General features: G+C 35.9%; 2 protein-coding genes and 1 non-coding gene across 5 annotated transcripts; all 3 read left to right on the top strand.

The window, feature by feature from the left end:
- Positions 1 to 2,612: 2,612 nt before the first annotated feature.
- On the top strand, positions 2,613 to 11,124 carry LOC148850772 (uncharacterized). 2 transcript variants are annotated; one of them, XM_088943145.1, is made up of 6 exons: positions 2,669 to 2,854; positions 2,990 to 3,081; positions 4,045 to 4,180; positions 7,194 to 7,331; positions 7,419 to 7,537; positions 10,777 to 11,124. In XM_088943145.1, the coding sequence occupies exons 2-6, from the start codon at positions 3,038 to 3,040 to the stop codon at positions 10,934 to 10,936; spliced, it is 597 nt and encodes a 198-aa protein (XP_088799271.1). In that variant the 5' UTR covers positions 2,669 to 2,854; positions 2,990 to 3,037; the 3' UTR covers positions 10,937 to 11,124. The 2 variants fall into 2 exon arrangements, with proteins under 2 accessions (XP_088799272.1, XP_088799271.1); XM_088943146.1 differs by lacking the exon at positions 7,194 to 7,331 and having other exon boundaries at positions 2,613 to 2,854.
- Positions 11,125 to 14,339: 3,215 nt separating this feature from the next.
- LOC148850773 (U6atac minor spliceosomal RNA) lies at positions 14,340 to 14,466 on the top strand. Its single transcript, XR_016100129.1, has one exon. It is a non-coding gene; the product is annotated as a U6atac minor spliceosomal RNA (small nuclear RNA).
- A 142-nt stretch (positions 14,467 to 14,608) lies between these two features.
- Positions 14,609 to 17,937, top strand: LOC148850774 (Concanavalin A-like lectin protein kinase family protein). Of its 2 annotated transcripts, none has more exons than XR_016098847.1 (2): positions 14,609 to 16,862; positions 16,977 to 17,937. XR_016098847.1 is itself a non-coding variant. In XM_088943129.1 (2 exons), the coding sequence occupies exon 1, from the start codon at positions 14,895 to 14,897 to the stop codon at positions 16,806 to 16,808; it is 1,914 nt and encodes a 637-aa protein (XP_088799255.1). In that variant the 5' UTR covers positions 14,609 to 14,894; the 3' UTR covers positions 16,809 to 16,845; positions 16,977 to 17,937. The 2 variants fall into 2 exon arrangements, 1 of the variants encoding a protein (XP_088799255.1); XM_088943129.1 differs by having other exon boundaries at positions 14,609 to 16,845.
- Positions 17,938 to 21,791: the final 3,854 nt, after the last annotated feature.

Genomic DNA, 21,791 nt, shown 5'->3' on the forward strand with positions numbered 1-21,791 from the left:
CTTGTTTGCTAATATCTGACATGATATCAAGTTCTTTATTCAAATGCTCCTTTTGACGGTGGATAGAAAAAAAAGCCTATATCATAAGTTTGGGACAAAGGAATAATTCTCCTCAATATTCTTTTGAGCGAAAAGTCAAACAGGGGATTGAATGGATTGAGGTGCTATGGGGAAGAGACTGCTCTCCTCAACAATCCACTTTCATTATTGGGCCAATGGCGATGTATTTTATTTCTATGCATATGGGGTGCCACAATATCAGGTTAACATGACGTATTATGATTGGCCCAACCCAAACCCTGATTGAGATTGGGGTATAATTTGGGCGGCCAACCCAAGCCTTGATTGGCCTACCAAGCACCAAGCAATTTTATACGGATTGGGTTTGAATTTTCAATCCTTACGTTGGGTTGGGTATGAAAATTTGGATTTTTTTTTTTAATTTTTCATATTGGACCCGCGTCTAATTTTCAGATAGCCTAAACTTGGCCCTGACTATGTATACATATATTTGTATACACACACACACATATATATTTGTATATACATATATATTATTCTTGTAAATCATATATTAATACATATATACATATATAACATATATTTATATCAATATGGGTTATTTAATTAACTCAAATCGGGTCCAAACTCAACCCAAATGCATTAAATTTCTATGCATATTCAAGGATTAAAGCATCAATACAATATTCCTGATACAGGATACATATCCATGGTCATGGATACATGATACATCACAACTAGGTACGTATCCCACAATTTGTATGTATCGGCACAATACGCCTCCGTATCAAGCCATATCGTGTTGTATTGATGGATACAACCCAATACACATGAATATAGAAGCATATTTATGCCTAGTTTGACAAATTGTATATTAACTACTTTTGGATTGTTTTTCATCTTTAATAAAAATTACAAAATATAATTATAGAAACTGGAATAAATAATTTAAGATTTGATTTTTCCAAAAGAATTAATAAAGCTAAAAATTAAAAAAATAATATATTTTATCTACCTTAAATGATTTATATATTTTATTTTACACATAATTATATATTAAAAATGAAAACATAGTTATTATTTGAAAAAATAGAGTTATTATATAAAAATACTAAATAAATGATTTTCCCACCAAAATTAACTGAAAACAGAAAATTATAATTATAAAAAACTGAAATGAATAATTTAAGATCTAATTTCTCCAATAAAATTAATAAAAACTGAAAATTATAAATAGTTTATCTATCTTAAATGGTTTATATGTTTTATTTTACAATTGTATGTAAAATAAAAAATACGTTAAAAATGAAAACATATTTATTATTTAAAAAAGAGTTATTATTTATACAAAAAAATAAATTAATAAATATTCTCAAAAAATAATAAAAATTGAAAAATTATAATTATAAAAATTTAAATAGAGTGATAATTATTGTATGATGTTTGAATGTTCTAGAGTTATGATATTGCTGATTGTAATGTTTCTCTTTATATAACCTTTTGAAGTATGCATTTCTCATATGTTTTATACATTATTATAAATAATTCAGCTTTTGATTTAGTATTAATAGTGTATTTATGTGATTTATATATATTTTCCTAGCATATCCAATCATTTTTATATCTTTTGTTTATATATATCCATAGCTTATCAAAGTGTATCCGTATCTGACTTATCCAATACATACAATACCCGATAACAATAATTTCATCCTTATATTAAACTTGGATTGTACAATTCGGGCTTTACATTGGATTCGGGCATTCCAATTGTTAGGGTTGGCCTGGGTTGAGCTTAAACACAGCCCAAACCATCTGACTTGCACCCCCTACCCTTTGCCTCTGCTTTTTTAAGAAAGGAGGTAAAGTAAACTCCAACTCTCGAAGTCAAGAGTATCAGTTGCTATTTTTTGGAGAGAAAGATAGTGGACAAGGACAAGAAGACAAAAAAAGAGTGACTAAGTTGGACCATTCTTGATTAGACCTGGCCGGGTAGCCCGACGACCCGGCCTGCACCCTGGTCGGGCTTGGTCATATAATTAGGCCTGCGGGCCTGACCTCGGGCTTAACACAGTATGCCCGGCTGTGTTTCGGTCCGGGCTCAAGATTTGTCAAAAAAGCTCGGCCCGACTTAGTATTATATATTTTATAAAATATATAATATGTATTTTATATATTACATAAAATATATAAATAATATAATATTTATAATTTAATATATATTTTATTCTTTTCTTTATAATTTCAATCTCTCTTTTTCTCTATTCAGCTACTTCAACATTAATAATAATAATAGTATAAGCTAAATTTTAGGCCCGGGCTCAAGCTCGGACTTCGGGCTTTTTATCAGGGCCGAGCTCGGGCCTTAAAAAAATTGTTAATACAGTAAAAGCCCGGCCTGGCCCATGAACAGGTCTATTCCTGATAAGATAGACGGTTTGGATCTTTCATATTATCATCTAAGCTGGAGGAATGTTCCTGTGATGTACGATTGGGTGTCGTTGATTGTGTATTTGCATTATTGCACAGTTGAAGCACCGTAGAAGATACGAGCAAACAATATATAAACATGGGAGGCGATGGAACAAATAAAAGATTCCGATCGTAAAGTTTAAAAGAATGAGCATTCGGCTTTTGCTACTGATTGCTATTGAATCACGCCCCTGTACGTATAAATGCAAACCGAGTACTACTATCACCAACGTGGACGAAACCCGGTTGGCTGGGAGTCGGAAAAGTCTTTACTATTTAATTTTTGCAGGCGAAAAAATCGACTCTTCCCTAGTTTTCACAATCGAAATCGAAGAGCATCCAAGGACGGATTCTATCCAAGGTTTGATTTTTCTTTTCCCTTCTCGTTATGTACTTTTACTGTATCTTGCAATCCAACTCAAAGCTTTTCCTTTTCCCCTCGCAATTTTGCATGATCCCTTTATTTATTTCTTCTGAATTTCTGCTTCCTCTACAGAGATATTTAAACGAGATAAGGGTTTTATCGATTTTCCTTTGGGGTTTCATGGAGATTCCTTCAGAACAAGTCACAAGCATCTGCAGTCACTGGTAAGAGATGATCCTGTTCTGAAATCTATGTTCACTTTTCTTATTTTATTTTGAATGTTTATCGTAGTTGTGATGTGGCGATTCCTAACTGTGAGGCATTCTTGTTGTAATCCTCAAATTTCTTCGTCAAAACAATCTTTATGAGAGTTAAATTTCCCTTTTCGTTTCTATAAAATTTTCTTTTTTGGAAAATTTTGCTCTCCTCCTGAATTAGTTAGTTTTTTTTTCCTTTTTTTTGCAAATTCGATGTAGTGACTACATATTGTTGCAATAATATCTTCAACTGTTCTCATTTTTAACTCGGCATCCTACTTTTTATTTGTTTTATATATATTTTTTTATAGTTAAAGGCGTACGTGGCTATAAATGCTTGTCAGTTTGCTGAATTCTATGTTTGATTTCATATAATAATCTCTTGTTAGCAATACCAGATATAGATGATATTTTGGTCATCACACACTTCAACAATTATTAATTGTTCAACCTGATTTCAATGGACGAGCTGCATTTATTTTCTTAAACCGTATTCTATGGGAACCTCCTTGTCATTCTATCAATGAAACCATAGGACTATACGCTTAAAAATTCATCTGAAAAAGTGTCTTACTGAACCAAGACAACTAGAAAAACTATAGTTTTAAATCTTACTTCTGATGACAACGCCAAGTGGTTTGTTGAACTTACACATTTGTCTTACTTGTTACGTTCTTTTGTTGGTCATGCTTGTTACTACTCTTGCTTGTAGTTACTTCATTCTATGAATTGTTCTCTTGGTGCTTCTCTTTGATACACCGGTATGATGTTATTCCTTTTGTGCATTTTTGTATTCTTGGTCATGCTTTATTCACCCCTACATAGGAATTAGGGAGTAGGGACTTGGTAATGCATTCTGGAGAATTTCTTATTCAATTTTTCTTACCAAAGAAATATACATAATTGACAATTTCTCTTATACGCTTTTAGTGACAGAGCTATTCCAGCCGCAAATATTGATTTGCACTATGCACATTGCTCCCGGAATCTGGAAAAATGTAAAATTTGTGGAGATATGGTGCCCAAAAGACATGCTGAAGAGCATTATTTGAGTACACATGCCCCGGTATGTTAAATTTATGTAGATGTTCTTGTTTAGTTATTGTTTCAGAGGATGCTAGAATATGTATTTTGTATAATCTCCTTTTGAGAGACACTTTTGCTTTTATGTTGGACTGCTCTGTCAAAACCCTCTTTAAATTCTATATATATATATACATATATATATATATATATATATATATATATATATATATATATATATATATATTTGGGTAAATCCCTTAAACCACCCTTAGGTTTTCTGAAAAAGGTCTTAAACCTCTACTGAACTTTTACCTGCCCTTAAACTTCCCCCGACTTTTGGGGATAAAGGGACTTATAGACCCCTTCTATTACTTTTAAGTGGATATAGACATTAAATGTCTATTATGCCCATACTAATTCCTCCAATCAAGTTAGTAGATTGATGTGGACACGTATTGGGAGCAGCAGCAGCAATGATCCGGTGTTCTCATCCTATCCAATTCGGCAGCAACAGTCTTATCCATTCAGCATATTAAAGTAGACTATCTTGTTATTCTTATCTTATTAAGTTAGTAGATTAGATTATCTTATCTTATTAGATTAGGATTAAGAGAGACTTATCTTATTAGATTAGGATTAAGAGAGACTTATCTTATCTTATCAGTCTTATCTTATCAAGATAGAGTTGGAGGTCTCCCTATTCAGCAAGGAGTCTCCCTAAGAGCAGGACTCTTGTAATCTCCTATTTAAGGAGCCACTATTATTGAATAAAGGCATCCAAGAATTTCAGTCAAGAGAAGAGTCGAGGAGAGTTAGGGTGATCTCTTGGACAAATCACCCCTTAGGTCACCACGATAGGGTCTGCACGCAAAGGGAGGGGCAAGGGGAAGCTAGAGGTTCTCCCCGTGGACCAACCCGTGACGAGATCCTACGCCCGGGCCCATAACATAGATTTTTCTAATTCCAACTTTACCCTGGACTATTAATATGAGTAATTATGTTTTAGTATTTCATTTTTTTACTGCATAAACAAACCCATTTTTGGGTTAAGGGTTTTTTGGTAAAAAGTTTTAAGTTTTTTTTTTGTTAAAGGTTTAAGGGTATTTCAGTCATCAAACATTTGATGATATTATATGAGGGAAAAATTGGCCTTATAAATTTTAAACTTTTAATATGTTTAAATCCATGATATCAATGATTGCTGTTAGGTTTGTAACAGTAATGTAACGGAAAGGATTCATAAGTCCCTTTATCCCCAAAAGTCAGGGGAGGTTTAAGGTCTTATCAGAAAAGCCAGGGGAGGTTTAAGTGTTTTCCCCTTTCTTTGTTTTACTATTAATGAAATGATGTATCTATAAGACTTGTTAGTCAGAATTATGGTTTCCTTCTTTGGCTGCAACTAGCTGAATGGACTCTTCTAAATGGATAATGTGTCATGCTGGACATGTGCAGGAATCTGACACTCCGTAGTTTCCGTAGATTCTTGAGGGAACTTCTACTTAACATTTCCTTTTTTATCTATTAGCTTATTTAACATAGATGAACAGCTAATCTACAAAATGAGTCCAATTTTTGTATCAAATGTCATTTAGTAACAAAGGCAACGTATTTCATAGGTATATAATGTTAGTATCCAAAAATATGAATTATTTTAATAGTATATACTTTTCCGTAGATGTTTCCACAATTCCATGTTTTCTTATCTTTCCAAGTCAGACTGTTGGACATGTGTTAGATTCCGACTCCTCTGTCTGTGCCCATGCAACACTGGCTGCAACCTGCAAATTATCATTTCTCAAAAAGGGGAAAAAAACCTTAGCCAAACCATAATTTATTGGATGAAGAAACAAGAGGATATTCCCTGGAGTTTCAGGCCTTTAGTTAGACAGGCACAAATCCTAGGTAGCGGTTTGAGTAGCTTATTCAAATGGGTCCCTAGAAGAGGAAATACTTTGGCTGATCCATTAGCAAGAATAGGGGCTGTAAGGGACCATATGGGGGTTACTGGGGCCAGGTATCTATTTGTGATACTCTAATAGCTATTATATGAGTTGGCACTGTACCTCTGGCCTACTGCCCACTTTATTGGGTAGCAAGGAGTCTTTTCTAATGAAATCTAGTTGTTACTTTTCAAAAAGAGTTTCTTTTAATGAAATCTAAATTTTGCTTGTCAGAAAGTGTCAATGTTTACAATGAAACCAGTATTGAAATTGTGGTTTTTATGAGATGCTGAATGTGTTGATGTTTCTTGTTTGTTAGGTGTTATTGAAAACATTCAGTTATGATTCAATAAAACTGCATGGCATTGGTCTGCCTACATTCATTTCCTAAAATTACATACTGAAAAATCAAATTTCAAAAACATAGTTGTGGAAGGAGACTCAAAGGTAGTGGTGGGCTGGAGTGCTGGACCATGGCCATATCAACACATGATGAGGGAGATAAAGCTTTTGGCTTGGGCGTTGTAGCCAACTGTTCAGTGGGTTAAGAGATCAGCAAATAGTTTAGCTGATGCATTGGCCGAACAAGGGGTAAATTAGGAATCTCCATTTTGGATTCAGTTCTAATAAGGAAAGAAAATTGGGCTAGGTGGTTGTTTTTGCCAACCTATACCTAGGGATGCTTGGCATGATTTAATAAACTCTAACATCATCATCATCATCATTATCTAAGCCTTGTCCCAACCATATGGCATGGGCAACATTAACCTGTTTACTAATAAAAACAATCAAGTTTTTAAGGAATAAAAGAAACAAAATCTCATTCAGTGTTATCAATATATTCTCTAGCTACTGCATAGATGGTCTAGCAGGCAAGCAATGATGTGTGTTTTAACCTTCAAGTTATAGTTAAGACTAATGGAATATGGTTCGATTTGATAATTACATGATGAATAAAATGCTTATGCATGCACTCACACTGAATTCTTTCTTGCATTGTTCTTCTTTATTCATCAATTAGTTCTTTCTTCTTTAATAGCCAAATAAGAAAAACCAGACCCATACAAAAAAAAAAGTTACCTATAGGTTAGTGATTGAATTCGGATGAAGCAGGTATCTTGTTCGCTATGCAGTGAGACAGTAGATTGTGAAAATTTAACCCTCCATAAAGGTGAAAACTGCCCCCAGAGAATTGTCAGATGTGAATACTGTGAATTCCCATTGCCTGCAGTTGATCTCTTCAAACATCAGGTTATTCATTGATAAATTTAATTGAAGATTGTTTTCTCATGTCTTGGTACCATTTGCTGGTTCAATGACATTGTTTCCTAATTTCAGGAAGTATGCGGGAACCGGACAGAGTATTGTCATCTGTGTAGCCGGTATATTAGACTGCGTGAAAGAAATGACCATGAAACCAAGTGTCGTCTTGCTCAAGACAATGCCAGACTTTCTAGGTAAATGGAACACTATTTTATTTACTTTAGCCTTCAACAAATGATTATTTTATTCTTCTCCAAATATATGGCACCACTCTTGAAGAACTGTTCTATTACTACTATTTTTCTGTTTGTCTTGAGACATTTCATGGTTCATATGTGTTTGCATTCTGGTCCATATAGTTTGAGATGCTTCTTTGACTGCCATCTTTTTTTCCCCCTTTTGATCATTAATCACAATCAAGTTGATTTTATTGATAAAAAAAATTAATTATAACTTATAAGAACCACTGCTCTGAGCTAGCTGAAGGCTGAAGCAAAGTCAGCTCTTTTTCCTTTTCTAATTTATCACATCAATAAATTTTTATTAGTAAAAATGAAGGAGCTGAAATCTCAAATTTGCATTTTGTTAATGATATAAATTTGTTGTGTGAAGCTCAATGAGATTCCATGTATCACACAAGGTGTCATTAATTGTTTTGGTGCAGTAATTGGCACATCCATTAATTTGGTGAAAAGTCACCTAAAGAACATCCATTTCTCTAGCTGAATTGTTGTCATTAGGTTGTAGAGTGGAAAAATGGTTGAACTAATATATTGGCATACCATTAGGCAGAAATCTAGGAACTTTGTAAATTTGGGATCTTGTGACAAAAAGTTCGAGATGAGGTTGGCTACATGGAAATTTAAACACATCTCTGAACACCGGAAACTGGTTTTGACCAAGCGAATCATGTCTTATGTACTTAGGTACTTTCTTTTGGTATTTGGATTCCTCCTAGAGGGAAGAACAGAATTGAGCAGTTGCAAAAGAACTTCCTTTGGAATGACAGTTGGGAGAAGAGGGGGATCACTTGGTGAAGTGGGAAATTGTTTGCAAATTTATGGAGGGTGGTCTTGGTTTGGGTGTATCTGTTTAAGGAACATGATGTTACTTGTAAATGTCTCTGGAGATTCTTGCTGGAGCCAAGTAGCCTTTGAGCCACCATCATACAGAAAGTATGCGATGAATGCCAATGAATAGGATAGAACCCTATACTGCTACACAATTTGTCCCCCAATTCTTGGAAATGTCTCATTAGATCATTTGGTTCCTTATCTTCTTCTTCTCCAATTTTTATTCAATGGAAACAAAACCACAAATACAAACTACAACTTATAACTATTAAGTGTTAGGGTTGTGACCCTTAACTCATCAACATAAAAAGCTAAAGCAATATCCATTGGTGGAGATTCAAAAATTTTGCCCATTCTTCCTGGCTAGAGATCTGTGCCCTGATTTCCTTCCGTTTTACAATAATTGATCTTACCTCTCATTCCAGTTAGGATATTGATAAATAGCTGGTTAGCTGGTTCCTTTATTTCTTTCACCTTAGTCAAGATACCTGTAACCTGTTCTCCTAACTTCTGCTTGGATTGCAAAACATAGACTTCCCTGCCATTGGGGGAGGCTCAACTACCAAGATCTGTTGGATCCAAAATGTGGGACTGACTCATGGAGACTTGCATACTAATTTATTTATCTTTACAGATTGCATGTCTTGGACTTCACACTTCAGACAGCACATGGAAAGTAAGATCACTCACATCCAAAATGAACAGTTAAGATGAATTTTGGGGTCAGTTAATACCCTAATTGTCTTACTAGAGGGGGGTAGATAGGGAAATTTTGTATTTGGGAATGAGCATTCCAGGATCGCTCTGTTTTCGTTTTTGTTTGTTTGTTTGTTTTTTTTTTTTTTAATTTTGGTAATGGGGATCATCAACCATAGCAACAACATGAGTGTATATAATGACGTACAAGGAAGACAAAAATATGCTGCCCAAACCAAAGAAGTCTTAACTAGGCATGGAGGTGTAGCTGTATAAAAGCATCTTTTCTCACCCCTTCCTTTGGTGAAGCCATCAGCTATTGAATTCAGCTCTCTTGATGTCTATCTATTCTAAACTAATATAGAGGATAAGATATTCTTAATTTTTAAGGTGAGTCTCTTATGTGCTCTCCTATCTATTTTTCTATATATAGAGTATCTCCTTTTCTCTAGAATAGCCCTGTTTTAGACTCTTTGGTTTCAACTTCAGGCTGTGTATTAAAGATTGAGCCTAGGATATTGGGCTTGCAAGTTGTGAAGACACCTTACTTTTGGGACACATGAGCATTAAGATGCCCTGTCGGTTTGGTTCTAAAGCCACATTTGGAAGGCCCACTTGTGCTGCTTGATGTGGAGATGGATAAGTCAATTTACTAGGTAGGGACGGTCAAAGAGATGTTCTGAACTAGTCTATGGTGAATTCAGCGATTCTATTGGTCTTAACTACAACAAAAGTTGGGGAAGATTGGGTGGGATATGAAGCACACGTTAAGGTAGGAAAGTTGCAGGAGAGTTGTGAATGGTTTTTTGGATATATATTGAATTGTCAAGGTTCCTAGTGTCTGTAGGGTTGTTGGTACCCTTTATTATAAATATAATGGCTGGCGTGTAATTTGTTTTGGTTTTCTTGGGGGTCGTTTCTAAGTTGGTTTCAGATTGGAAAGGGCAATCAGTTTTGTCGACCAGTCCAGGAGAAAACAAATTCTTTATACTAAAAGTTGGAGAAATTACATTAGCACCCTTGGGCACACCACACAAAATGTCAATAGAAAGTGATAAAATACATCTGGATGTAGAGTAGTAATAATGTATAGCATGACTCTAAACTCTCCTATTTTGTACAGTAGTGCAGGTTGGGGGGGCCTCTTTGAGGATCTTTCTTCCTTTTCTTCCTCTGTTCCTTGTTTCTGTTATCTTAGCATTCCCTTATGAAATGTTGATTTTTAATAGACATAGTTTTTTTATCGGTAAAAAACATATATTTTGTTGTTTATAAAAAAAATGAAAACTGTATCTTTTGTTGATTCTTAAACTTGAAATAGTATCTAAATGATTTGATAAGCCCTTGAATGCTGGTGAAACTAAATCATTAATAAAAGCATCCCTTGTGCATTTGCACTCTGGTTCATACTGTAATTCAGAACTGGCTCAGTGGGAAAGGTCTCTGGCTCTGCTTGTGGCAGAGAATTGGGGGGTTATGGGTTTGGAGGATGGGCTACCCCCCTGTTGTGTAGCCCCACGGAATCAGAGAGAGAGAGCATACAGGAATATTTAGTTCATTAGCATCCAAGGGCTCATCGCATGAATGCATTACATTTATTGGTCAAAACTTTTGATTACTTTGGCTGATAAAAAAAAAATGGATCTCCTTGTTTAATTTTTAAGGGATGCAAGTGCATCTGAAAGAGAGCACGATGCTCATAGAAGGCAACCACATGATCTATCACGGAGACGCTTACTATTAACAATTGCAATAACGGGCATTGCTGTTCTACTTGGGTCATTTTTCCTCCAGAAAAAAATCGACAGCAATCAATTGCAGTAAAACAGATTGGAAGGACTTTTATTTATTACGTTTTCTTGAAGTGATGTATTATTTCTACACGTATCTGAAAGGATCTAAAGTTATTGTTTTATAATAGCTGTATTGAACACACAAGGATCATGTAAAGTATTAGCCGAGATTGTGCTTATGACTTCTTAGCATGCAATGGCATCTGACATCTTCATCCCCTTGCTTTTCTTTTCAAATTAATGATTTATCTCCTTGTGTGTTATGCCACAAGTTTGTTTTGGGACACCTGGTGTCTGATAAGATTCCTCTGTCGTTTGTTTTGTGGGTATTAATTTATGACTGTTGAAATGTAAAAGGGATAGGGTTCGGTCAATCACATAATAGCATTGAAAACTGAAAAGCACCAAATTATTTCTTGATTTACTGAAGACCAGATAGCAATATTGTACATTGATTTTGTTCCCAGCTATCCTAACCCATCTATATTTGAGCTCTGCTTAAGATGTTAGGGGTGTCCTAGGTCTGATTTTTCTGTATGTTGCCTGACCTAGCGTCCTAGCCTCATCAGTTCAACGTGGGTGAGCCAATGGTCTTATCGGTCTGGGCTGCTAAATTGGACTCTTTTGATAGAGGTCTTTATGACTGAAAATCAGCTTGGCTGTGATTTTAACCATTCAATGGATAGCCTTTTTTATCTTCTTCCTGAATGTCCATAAATATACAATTGATTCGGATGGTTTAGACTAATATGATTTGGCTGGCTGATTACTGAATGGCAAGAGTGCAAGTTTACCATGGGAACAATTTCAGAGCTGCTATCTATTAAAATTGTTCTGTTAATTATTCTTGACCAGTTTGAGAGTACTTTTGACTTTTTGACAATATTTCCAATCTCTCTGGTTCTGTGTAGGGGTGTCAATTGGACTGGATTTGGTCCAATCCGATCCAGTCCAATGTGAGTCCATTACAAATGTACCAGGTCAATTCCAATCCAATGGATATTTTGGATCGGTCTAATTCAATGTCTACACCGTCCAATTTGTTTAAATTTGTTTTAATTTAAATTGATTCTAATCCTAACCTGGTCCAAATTGATTTTGGTTTGGATGGGGTTCAATCCAAAACCAGTTCATTGACACCCCTAGTCCTGTGAAGGCATTATGTTGATTGTTTATCTCGTTATTGTTTAGACTTCTATATTACCAACAGATCAGTCTTCAGAGCATAAAGCCTTGAGTTTTCAATCAGTTGTGCTAATTTTACCATTAGTCCTATAGGAAGATTCACATTTCCCAATGGCAGAATAAGGTATATTTCCCCAATGGCTCTAACTATAGAGTTCAACAAGGGATCTGCTACCAACAAAACGCTGGGAACAGTCCCAAGTGACCACTGCAGCCACACATTGGAAGCATCTCCCTTGTCATTCTTGGGGAGATATTCCTGATTTGCGACTGATGACTTGTTGGGGCAGGGTTAGGAGCATTTGTTATAGCACTACCATAACGTCACTTCACCTAATTCAAAGTGGGGCCACAATAGGCTTTGATCTTGTAGTTTTAGTGCAGCATTAAAATCACATTAGAGCAAAAATCATATATATATATAATATATTTAAGATTTACGACCAGAAATTGACCCCACCTCTGGCTCTTTTTTTATGTGTGCAAGAAGTGGCCAATCTTTGGCATCCAGTTTATCTCTTCTGGGACCTTAAACTCGCACCACATTTTTATCATTGGTGCAATCCTTTATGTCTATGCCCAGTTAGCTTCCAATTCGTAAATGTCTCATTGTTTGCATCTCTTATTTTCTTTTCTAAGAATTTTCCTCTTGATTGTTCTATTACACTTAAGCCTTAGTTTCGAAGGAGTACAAATACAAATATGTACAGTATAGAAAGCAATCCTTCCAAACTGAGCCTAAATCTCCATGAATGTTTTCATTTTGAAGGTTTCTCTTTTAGCTTTTCGATTAAAAAATGTCATAACATTAGCATATCTTTTATTATTGTACTCGTTTTTTAGCAATGTTTTAAAATCTGACCTGGAACCAAAACTGTTATGGCCACTGGTTTTTGAGTTGATGGTTTGACCATTTGGTTTGAACAATTTGGACGAGCTGAAACAAAATCATACACATCGAGTTGAATTACCTATTATGGTTGAACATGCCAGTGTTGAGTATAGCTAGGGATTGAGTGGGGCCCATAGTGAGCACTAGTGTGTTCACTCATGATAGGTTGTTCAGCTGGGTGTGTATGATTTTGTGTCTAGTTAATCCACTCCCCGATTTGAACGGACAACCCGTTCTGAGGAAAAAATTTAAAATTAAAAAAAAATTAAAATAAAAGGCAAAAAATTGTTGAATGGATCAACAACTACATGGGTCAATGGGTTGTTGACCAATTCAACAATTTTTGGCGAAGGACTATGTTTGGGATAAAACAGAACTAGTTGCTTGGATGGTTCCCGGGCCAGATGGTTTGACCGTCTAGGTCAACGTCGATTTGAAAGCATTGCTTTTTAGGCATTAGCATTTATTTTGGTGATAAAAGTATTAGATTCTTGACTATTTAACAATCAATTTTAGCAAAATCCATGGTGCATGAATTGCTTAAGCAAACAGTGTAGTAGTGATAGAATGATATATTTGACATCTTTAATATTGTTGAAGTTTTTAATGATAATTCAATATTGTAAAATATGAACTAATGAAAAAGTAAGTAAATCATTTGACATCTTAGTTAACATGTCACAGATATTCACTAATGCACCATGATTTCATACAAGTTGGATGTATGAATCTCCTAATATACATGTTATGAGGGGTTCTATTGTTTGAGTATAAAGACCCCTAGCTCTCCATATTTGACGTTTTGTTAAATACAATGCATTATCATACTTTGAACGTTGGTTCTAGGGCTCATGCCTCAGCCTCAGCTTCCATGGAGAAGAATTCACTTTTGCTCATGGTCTTGAAAATCAGACTGGACAGGATGGTTTGATTGGTTGACCCAAGAATTATTTAGGCAATCAGTTCCATTTCACCCTAAAACCATTCTTGAACCAAAAATTATTAACTTGGTCAGCGACTGATTCAACCCGATCCAAACAATGGCTGTTGGCCTTTTTTATTTTAATTATTATTTTTTTAAATCAGAACAACTCTTCTATTTAAATTGGACGGTCGAACCACTAATCCAAAAACCAAAATGATCCAGTTCCAAGTCGGTATTTAAAACATTGCTTTTGCTACAAACAGTATTATGACTCAGGGCAAAAATACATGGAGCCCGCATCTTTTATAATGAGCCCATTAATTTATTAATGCTGTAAAATCTTACCATTGCTTACACAGCTTGCTGCGCTGAACAGCTAAAGCGTTCAGCCAATTCGAATCAAGGAATTTGATTTGTTGTTGTGTCGTATCAAATATGATTATAAGGAGAGATGGTTGGCATCTGCCGTGACAGGAACGGAAGCAGCCTTCGCGCTTACCTGTTACACCACAAACCATGGATAAAGGCAAAACAGCAAAACTTGTATACGATGTTTTATCAAAGTCAACTCCACACGACCAAGAAGATCCGCCCCTGGAATTTCTTGTGGGAGATCGCCAATTCTTTTGTGTTTTCCATCTCCATCCACAAGCAGAATTTATTTCAGCAGATTATTTATTATTAATTTTGGTGAAGATCTCTTCGTTTTCAATGCTAGGATAGAGACATCTAAGCTGTCTAGCTAGTCTCAAAAATAAGGTGCAATTGTTGAGAATGTTAAAACCTCAAAAAATAATACTTTCCTTTTGGCATCAATAGAGAATTCAATTAGCTGTATAACAAAATCTAAAAACAACCAGCTCAATATATGATATCTATGAGTGCCATTTTAATTTCAAGCACTTCTCCTCACCTCTCTCCACCCCAAAACGTTCTCTTCTTCTTCTTCTTCTTCTCTCTCTCTCTCTCTCTCTCAAAATTGTGGAGATGTCGTTCTGCAACTCACCATTTCCTCCCCTTCTATTCATAATTCTCATCTTAATCTTTCTTACCCCTTCTGCAAGCTCTCTTTCCTTCAAAATATCTCGTTTTGATCCCGAAGCCACCAATGTTCTCTTTCAAGGCAATGCCATACCTTCAGTTGGAACCATTGAGTTCAACAAAGTTAATTACTTGTACCGAGTAGGTTGGGCTATCTATGCTGAACGGCTGCACCTCTGGGACTTCGCCACCGGAAAGCTCACAGACTTCACCACCCACTTCTCCTTCACCATCAACACGCAGGGTGCTGCCTCTTATGGTCATGGCCTCACCTTTTTTCTTGCTCCAGTAGGTTCTCAAATCCCACCCAACTCAGCTGGTGGATTTCTCGGCTTATTTAACACTACAACAAGCGATTCTGTATCCAGAAACCAGATTGTAGCGGTCGAGTTCGACTCTTTCTCAAACCCTGAATGGGATCCTCCTGTCCCACATGTCGGAATCAACAACAACTCCATCGCTTCTGCTGTATTTGCTCCTTGGAATGCTAGCTTGCACAGCGGAGAGACTGCAGATGTTTGGATTACTTATAATGCTACTACCAAAAATCTGAGTGTGTTTTGGAATTATGAAGATAACCCCAATTTTCGAACTAATTCTACTTTATTTTACCGGGTTGGTTTGATGAAGGTTCTGCCTGAATGGGTCACCATCGGGTTCTCGGCGGCTACAGGCCAGAACGTCGAGCGCCATATTCTTGAATCGTGGGAGTTCAGTTCCAGTTTGGAAGTAACGGAGAATCAAGGAAAGAACAATAGAAATATTAAACTGGTAGTGAGCTTGGTTGTTACCTCAGCTGTTTTAATTGGTGGGGTCTGTATAACAGTAGCAATCTTAAGGAGGCGTTGGAGGAGACAACCAGAAAGAGAAGCCGAAGGGTTGGCCCAGCTTACATCTATAAACATTGATTTCGAAAGGGGAGCTGGACCCAAGAGGTATTCCTATAAGGAGCTAGCTTCTGCAACCGACAACTTCTCAGATGAAAGGAAGTTGGGAGAAGGAGGATTTGGAGGTGTCTACAGAGGATTCTTGTCCGATTTAAATTTGGCTATAGCCGTAAAGAAAATATCCATAGGATCTAGACAAGGGAAGAAGGAATACATAACGGAGGTGAAGATTATAAGCCGGTTGAGGCACCGGAATTTGGTGCAGCTCATTGGTTGGTGCCATGACCGAGGTGAGTTTCTACTCGTTTATGAATTCATGCCCAACGGAAGCCTGGATTCTCATCTCTTTGGCAGGAAGAGTCCTCTAACATGGGCTGTGAGATATAAGATAGCTCATGGGTTGGCCTCGGCTTTGCTCTACCTTCACGAAGAGTGGGAGCAATGTGTCGTCCACCGTGACATCAAATCGAGCAATGTCATGTTGGATTCAAACTTCAATGTAAAGCTGGGCGATTTCGGATTAGCTCGTCTGATGGACCACGAGCTAGCCTCGCAGACTACAGGTATAGCAGGAACTTTGGGCTACTTGGCGCCGGAGTACGTTAGCACAGGCAAGGCAAGTAGAGAGTCGGACGTTTTCAGTTTTGGAGTGGTGGCCTTGGAAATTGCTTGTGGGAGAAAATCAGTGGATCCATTAATGGAACAGGATTCCCAAGTGGGGTTGGTAGAGTGGGTCTGGGATCTCTATGGAAGAGCAAGGCTTCTTACGGCTGTGGACGAGAGATTGGAGATGGATTTCGATGCCAAACAGGTAGAGTGTTTGATGGTTGTTGGATTGTGGTGTGCTCATCCTGATCACCATCTGAGGCCTTCAATCAGGCAAGCGATTCAATTACTCAACTTTGAAGCTGTGATGCCAAATCTACCACCAAAAATGCCTGTTGCCACGTATCAAGTACCAGCAGTCAATTAGAGCGATCCCTTGGTTACATATTCGAGCCTTCAAGAGGGTCGTTGAAATTAACTTGTATCTATCTCATTTGATTTTATTGTTTTCTTTAGGGTCTGTTTGATTGCTAAGAAAGTAATGAGAAAAGGGAATATTCCTGAATTATTCTTCCTTTCTTGTGTTTGTTTACAGGTAAACAGTGTTTTGGGATGAGAAACAAGAGGGACACGGGATCCCAAAATTAAGTGAGCGGGGTCGCACCAAAACAGTGCGACCCTAGTAAGAAAAGAAAATGCTAAGAAAATGCAAGCTGAGCAATCTAATACAAGGTGGGATGCGGTGTAAAATAGATTCCAATTGGACGAAGAAAAAAGGCATTCCCTCACGAAGGTGGCGCCCTTCGCCTTCAGGCGGCCGAGAAACATCAAAAAAGAAAGAAAAGGGGCGAAATCCGAGATCGAAACTCGAGAGTCCAAATTCCGAATAGAAGAAAGCAACAGGAAACGGAACAGAAGGGCGGTCGTTGTCATTTTTGATCAATCGACATTCAAGTAATGAGATGGTAGCGATCACACTATATAGAGGGAACCTGCACAGAGTGCCCGACGTCCCTCGGCGATGGCTCATGCCAATCCCTCGCATTTCCCTCAAAGATTTCAGGATTCTCCTCCGCAAACGGGAGAAAGCTCTGTCTCGCATCTCTAGCACCACTGCCCCCACTAGCTCAAATCCTAACCCTAACCCTGATTTCAAACAAGAGGAAGGCATTGGAGACAGTGGCTGTTCCAAACAAAACGGGAGAAAGCTCTGTCTCGCTTCTGAGCCCCAATCCCAGCCAACCATCACCAGGAATTCTGAAGATGCGCCATCCTAGCATGGAACAATTGAACACGCCAAAGATCATAATGAAGCAGATTGCGATCCTCGTGTTGAGCAATCCTCGGGGGATACCCGACATCGACGCCGACGCCGACGACGAATGCGACGATCTCTACCTCATGATGGTTAATTTCGTGTTTCAATGGTTGTCGGCTATCTTAGGACAGTTGAAATCTCTAGCAATTTTGGATTTCTGGATCCAATCTTGCTGGCGACGATCCGAAGTTTTGTCTCTGATTACTAGCGACAATCAGCTCAAAAAAATTTTCTTGCAAAACAAACACTAGAAAGTGGATTTTCTTACAATTTTTTTTAGCAAACAAACACATTATAACTAAGTGAGAAAATAAATTTTCCTTTTCTCATTCCAACATTTTTCATCCCATCCTTTCTCAATCCAATTTTCTCAACAATCAAACAGACCCTTAGTGAAAGCAAAAAAACTTGTTTCTCATTCAAGTTTGAAGAATTTGTACATTAATTATTTGTTTTAATGCAACTTGACACTCTGTTTAGCATTTAAAAATTAAATGAATACTTACTAAGGACTAAGGTAATGCTGATGGCATTGCTGGGTAGTATTGGATTAGTTTTAGGCCACCGACTAAGTGACCTGGCGACCTCTCTAAATTTTTTATATTTGCAATACAGTTTGGACTGTGTTAACCATTAATTTAAATCTTTGACGACCAGTGAAGAACTTTCAGAGTGGGTGTCTAAAGACATTAGGACTTTGAAATCTGGTACATATAATCATAATTAAAGAAGATGACGATAATGAATAAGATTATATACTTAATTGGATTAGTTAGGACTCTTGCCTTGGAAGGCAAGACAATAAACAATTAATGTGTTGGATTTTCAACCTGTGAGGAATGTGTTACGAAGCATTTTGACAGCCTTTTTGTACTGTTGTAGTTTATATTATTCATAAATCGCTTTCTATTTCTTTCTTATCTTCTATTAAAATAACCTGGATTTACAAAAAAAATAAAATAAAATAAAATAAAATCTATCAAACCAAAGACAGACTTAGGAGGAGATGAGATAACCTTCAATCTGGTTTAAGATTTAAATATAGTCATTTCGTTACTACATTGAACATCGTTGGAGTTTAACACCGATGGGCTTAAAATGAAAGTGAACAGTTGGAACTTTTTAAGGTGTGATAATTGATGTAAAACTCAACCGTGCGCGAGGTTTAGATCGATTTTCTATGTAAAACTTATACTCTATCCAAATGTATAAAAATATTGACCAAGAGTGGAGTTTTACACCAGTTCGTTTTTACACCAAAAATAAATACAGTCTTAGCAAAATTTTTCATACATTAAAAAAATAGAAACGGAGGAATTTTATAAATGAAGGGGTGAGCATTTGGTTAAAAATTGAATCAAATAAATTGAAATTCTAAAAACTGAATTAAAAATGAAAACCAAACCAAAATCGAATTATAAAAAAACCAAATTTTTTTGTTCGGTTTTTGGTTAAAACCAAATTTCAATAATATATATATATATATATACATATATATATATATATATACATATATATATATATATATATATATATATATATATATATATTATATACATTATATATTATAACATATAATATATAATATATTATGAAATCATATTTCATTATATTAAATATATTAATATATAAATATATTATATATTAAATATTATATATTATATATTATATATTATATATATTATATATTACATGTTATATAGCAAAGTTCGGTTAATTTGGTTTTTCAATTTACCGAATTTCAAATTATGAAAACCAAAACTGAAACTGAAATATTTAAAAACTGAAATAACCAAACTAAAAAAACCAAAACCAAAATTTTCAGTTATGTTTTTTGATTTTAACCGAATAATGCTCACCCAACCATCCATTGGATTAGGTGTGGCTGTCCATATCTTTTACAAAACCAATCCCCGAATCCTCTTTTTTTTTTAGGTGCAGATTGGTATGTATGGTTCATTCAAAGTTTCAACCTTAAAAAGGAAAATCTATGATACTAGAAAGACATGGTATTGGAAGAGCTCTGACTAATCAAAGTACTCCGTGAATTTTGATGAATACGACTAGATTTTGTTTTGATTGGTAATAGGGGTGTCAACGGTATTCAAAAATCCAATTTCAAAATTAAGATTCGATATAATTGAATCGAATTCAGATAATTGGAATATCTAATCGATCGAATTCGGATATGACCTAATTTAATTACACCTAAATTTGACTGATTATATACTTCTTATATATAATATATAAAATGTTTAAAAGTTTTATATAATTTATATATATATATATAAATAATTAAATTATATAAACAATTTATATATTTATATCCATAAGATATTGAATCGAATTTGGGTATTGAATTTTCTAATCAAACTCGAATTTGAATATTACCTGATTCAATTTGAATTCGATCTATTTACACCCTTAATTGGTAACCTCTTTTATGATATCAGTTGATTGGCAATAAATTTTGACTATATATCATAGTTGAACCCAATTAAAAAATAAAACCAAAAGAAAACCTTATTTTTTTGGCAATATGACAAATGGTGAAAGTGGATGGTAGGGGTGCAAGTCAAGTTGGCTGGCCGGGATTTAAGGTCAACCTATGCTCACCCTTAAGAATTAGGCCTAAGCTCTGAGCCTGAACTTAGTGCTAAGTCAAGCCAATCTATCCAATCTAGGCCCAGACCACATTCAAAGTTGACATATATGTGTATATATAATATATATACGCAAACATGTAAGCCTATATGTATGTAAATGCATATGCATTTATGTATATGTATAGTCGAACTAACTCGGATTAGGTCATGGTTGTTTATTTGTTTTTTTTCTTTTTCTTTTGGTAGAAATTAAGAATAAGATGTGCTTTAGAAAATGCCACCTTATTTGTGGAATATCCTGCATGTTTGTAGAGAGACTGAGCCAAATGGGCCCCAATTCCTTATTATGTTTTTTATTCTTTCTTACTCGTTATGTTTGTTAGTGGGCCTTGTCCTTATGGGCTGTTAATCAATTTTTTACTTATTTTAATTTAATTCATTTTTATGAGCTAGCCGCCCCATTAGGGGTAGTATTGTAATTGTACTATCAAGATTAGATTAAGAAAAGATTCGTGGAGTAAGGAGTGAAGATACCAAACATCTTTTCCTTCTCTCTTCATCTTCTTCCTCTTCTTCAATATTGTCTCTATTCTATTTCTCTCTCTTTTCTCTCTACAATTTGAGTTTTATTTTCTGATTTTATTAGACTGAATCACATCTTAGTATCAAAGCTTTTCTCTTTCTCTTAATCACATACACTCTTCGATTACAAGAGTGTATTGATAGATAAGTTGTTCATAGTTTTCAGCTTTTGTGCCTTCTTGTTAGAGGGCTTGAAGAGAAAGAAGTTGGCTATAGATTGCTAAGAAACTGAAGCTGCAGATTTTTCCCAAAAACCCTAGCTAACTAGAGAGCTTTCCACTTACAGGTCAAGGAGACTATGTAAGAGTGGTGCTCAAAGCTTGGGAGGTCTCTTTCAATCCCTAGAAGAGATCGATTGAAGTTAAAAATTGTTTGTAGAGCCCTAGTGGGAGGTCTCTTTTGAACTCTAGAAAAGATTCATTTCTCCTAAGTAGACTTGTTCATGGGCCAGATAGCTCAACAGCCCGACCTGTCCACAGTCGGGCTTGAACATATTCTTAGGCTTGCGGGCCTGGGCTCGGGCCCTATTATGTAAGCCCAACTTCCTTTTGGACCGGACTCAGGATTTTATAGAAAAGCCCAACCCAATAATATTTTATAAAATAAAAATATTAATAACATATGTATTTATATTTTTTTCCTAACCCTAGCCGCTCATCTTTTCATTTGACAATCACAAACTCGGTCTCTTTCAAGTGCTACCCTTGTATTTCTTCAAACCTGAGCTTGGAAGGTTTCTTCCCTTTTGGCCGCCTGGGCAAATTTGGCCAAGCGCTCTACCTCATTGTGGATTTGGCCCTCCAATGATATTGTGACACATGGCACCTCAAAACAACTAGGTGACACTTGGAACCACTTTGGCAACAACTTGCCTTAGCCAAGTTGATGGTGTCCCACCTGGTGG

Source organism: Nelumbo lutea, chromosome 5, assembly GCF_056320005.1.
Source record: "Nelumbo lutea isolate HS-2025 chromosome 5, American lotus-T2T, whole genome shotgun sequence".
Lineage (NCBI taxonomy): Eukaryota > Viridiplantae > Streptophyta > Magnoliopsida > Proteales > Nelumbonaceae > Nelumbo > Nelumbo lutea.